Source organism: Lotus japonicus, chromosome 6 (assembly GCF_012489685.1).
Source record: "Lotus japonicus ecotype B-129 chromosome 6, LjGifu_v1.2".
Taxonomy (NCBI): domain Eukaryota; kingdom Viridiplantae; phylum Streptophyta; class Magnoliopsida; order Fabales; family Fabaceae; genus Lotus; species Lotus japonicus.
Window position 1 is genome coordinate 60,315,070 of NC_080046.1, and position 2,860 is coordinate 60,317,929.

A 2,860-nucleotide genomic window follows, 5' to 3' on the forward strand; every position below is an offset into this window, starting at 1 on the left:
AATTTAATTAAGTTGTTTTCCTAAGCAGGACCTTAATTCATTTTATATATTATGTTGAACAGATTTTTATGTCAAAAATAAGCGCTTCGTTCGCTATTGTATGTCAAAAAAAGTCTACTTCACAAATTTGAAATTACCAAGGATTTACTTGCCAATTAATTTCAACGATTTATTGGATATATATTTTCAATTTTACATTGATAATCAATCACGGTATGTCATGTAAGAAAAACAACTACTTCCATTTGAAATTTTATTTAAAATAAAAATATATTTTCTAATATGACGAAATTTAATTAGATGACTATGTAAACAATATTTAAACTATAATGCACAAACCTTTAATCCTAAGAAATATATTGTAAATACTAAATAGCATATATACTAAGTACTACATCTTATAACAAGTTAAAATATGGTTCATGAATAAACCAATTTCTTATATGGTTAAAATATGATGCACCATAAACCCTAAACCCACACCAGCAAATTAACCAATCACAGACAAGTTCTTGTAATTTAACTTTTCATTGTAAAATCTCAACCATTCAATACAACAATTGATGGACAAGATTTTGCAGAGGGGTTGGCCGGAGACTATTGACTTTAATTCTTATATAAACCCTCCCTAGCTTACAAGATTTCTCAAGCCACAACCTCCCTTCCATTCCCAAATGGCCTCAAACATGTTGGTCCTATTTGTTTCATTTAGTTCTTTGCTTCTGACTTCCTCTGCTCAGACATGCAATGAACACACCTTTCCTAACAACAAGGTGTTCTCTAATTGCACTGATCTTCCTCAATTGTCCTCTTTCTTTCACTGGACCTATGAACAGGCCACTGGGAAACTAGACCTTGCATTCAGACATGCCCAAATCCCTTTAACAAACCGGTGGGTTGCATGGGCTATTAGTCCCAACACTCTGGGCAACCTTAAAAATTATATGGTTGGAGCACAAGCTCTAGTGGCTATCATAGATTCAAATGGTGCCACAAAAGCCTACACTTCCTCCATCTCAAACTACCGCACAGTTTTAGAAAAGGGAGAAATAAGTTATCCGAACACTGGCTTAATGGCTACCTATAAGAATAATGAGGTGACCATTTTTGCAACCCTTACTCTTCCCAATCATATTGGCTCCATTGTCCACCTTTGGCAAGATGGTCCTCTCTCTGGCCCTGTCCCCCAAGTCCATAGCTTGGATGCTCCTCACATTAACTCCAAGCAGTTTTTGCATTTGGTTTAAAATCTCAACTATGTTGAGGTTTCTTTTATGATATAGTATAAATTAAGATTTATGTAAGAAACACCCCAGCATAGTTTTCCGATGGAGAAAAAAAGAAAAACACCCCAGCATTGTGTTGGTAAAATTCTATGAACTGCTTATTTGCATTTTCTATGACTTCTTAATCAAGCTGAATTATTTGCTACATGTTTGGGATCATAAACGATGACAATATGAGTTCATCTGACATTAACTCTTTAAATCTCTCTCTCTCTTAAGACAGAGCAAGACATCTTATTGTTTTTTTTTTCATGTATACCCCGTTATAAATTTCGTCTTACCTATCCATTTCATATTATAAATTAACTATTCTTCTCGATTGATGAATGGGTATTAATGTTGGTCAATTAATTGTGAAAAATGGAGAAATTAAATATCATAATGTGAGTAAAAATAAGAGTTAATGTTACATGAGAACATATTTTCAACATCTTTGTGAGTCAAACATCTATATAAAAAAATTGAAAACGTGTAATGAAATTAATTTATGTACTCCCTCCCCTCCGTTCCTTATTAATTGTCCACTTTGAAGAATTTTTTTTGTTTCTATATATTTGTCCACTTAGAGTTTCAAGAGAGAATTAAATGATGTTTTTCCAAGAAATGCCCTTGTAGGAACAACAAATGAGGAAAGATAATATACATATTAAAAGGTGGAATAGGAAATCAAATAATACTTTTATGAAAAGTAACAAAATTAATTGCACTCCTTAATATGTGTGTTTTTTCTCTTCCTGGACAGTTAAATAGGAACGGAAGAAGTATTAGTTTTAACAAAGTTTATACACCATTTCATTCCACCCTTACATTAATGTATTTGGTATCTTGAAATTATATAAAACATTTAACATTAAGATGTTTGAGTCATAAGATGATGAAATTTTTTACATTAACACTTTGAGTAATACCTCAACTCCCCTCTTTGAGGAAGCACTAATGATAAATAGTCAAATTCTTTTAATGGCGTCTTATACTACTCCCTCCGTCCTTAATTATAAGCTAAAGTTGAGACTTATGTTTTGTCACTAAATATAAGCTAAAGTTGTAAAAGTTAATATTTCTTTTCATATTTACCCTTATATTTATTGGTTTTTTAATTCCAACATTTTGAAATTAAACCCCACTTCTACTCTCTTTCCTCCTAGTCTAACCACTTAAATAGAGGTAAATGTAGAAGATTGTACAATTTTTTTAAAAACCAATGCATCAATTAAGGCTTTCCTAATCTAATTAAATGCATCACTTTTTATGGACTCTTTGAAAATGATTCTAATCTAATTCATGACCTATTAGAAGTAGAAGGTGCTTGAGTGGAATTCTCACAGACAGAAAAATATTATAGTCAGTGATCGGGTGACATTACTTCTTTGGCCCGAATCAAGTAATGAAAATGATTTTTTTAGAAGTTTGAAAATATGTAATGAAATTAATTTATGTATTGATTTTAACAAAGTTTATACAATCTTCCGTTCGACCATTTCTCAAGAAGCCAAAATATATCATTTGAAGAACTTTATATCTTGTCCTATTTCACTTAAAAAATACTCTCTTCATTTCAAAATAACTGTCAACTT

General features: G+C 31.4%; 1 protein-coding gene across 1 annotated transcript; it reads left to right on the forward strand.

Moving 5' to 3' along the window:
• Nucleotides 1-674: 674 nt before the first annotated feature.
• LOC130725698 (cytochrome b561 and DOMON domain-containing protein At5g47530-like) lies at nucleotides 675-1,247 on the forward strand. The gene has a single exon (XM_057576903.1). It carries the CDS (start codon nucleotides 675-677, stop codon nucleotides 1,245-1,247), a length of 573 nt encoding a protein of 190 aa, XP_057432886.1.
• Nucleotides 1,248-2,860: the final 1,613 nt, after the last annotated feature.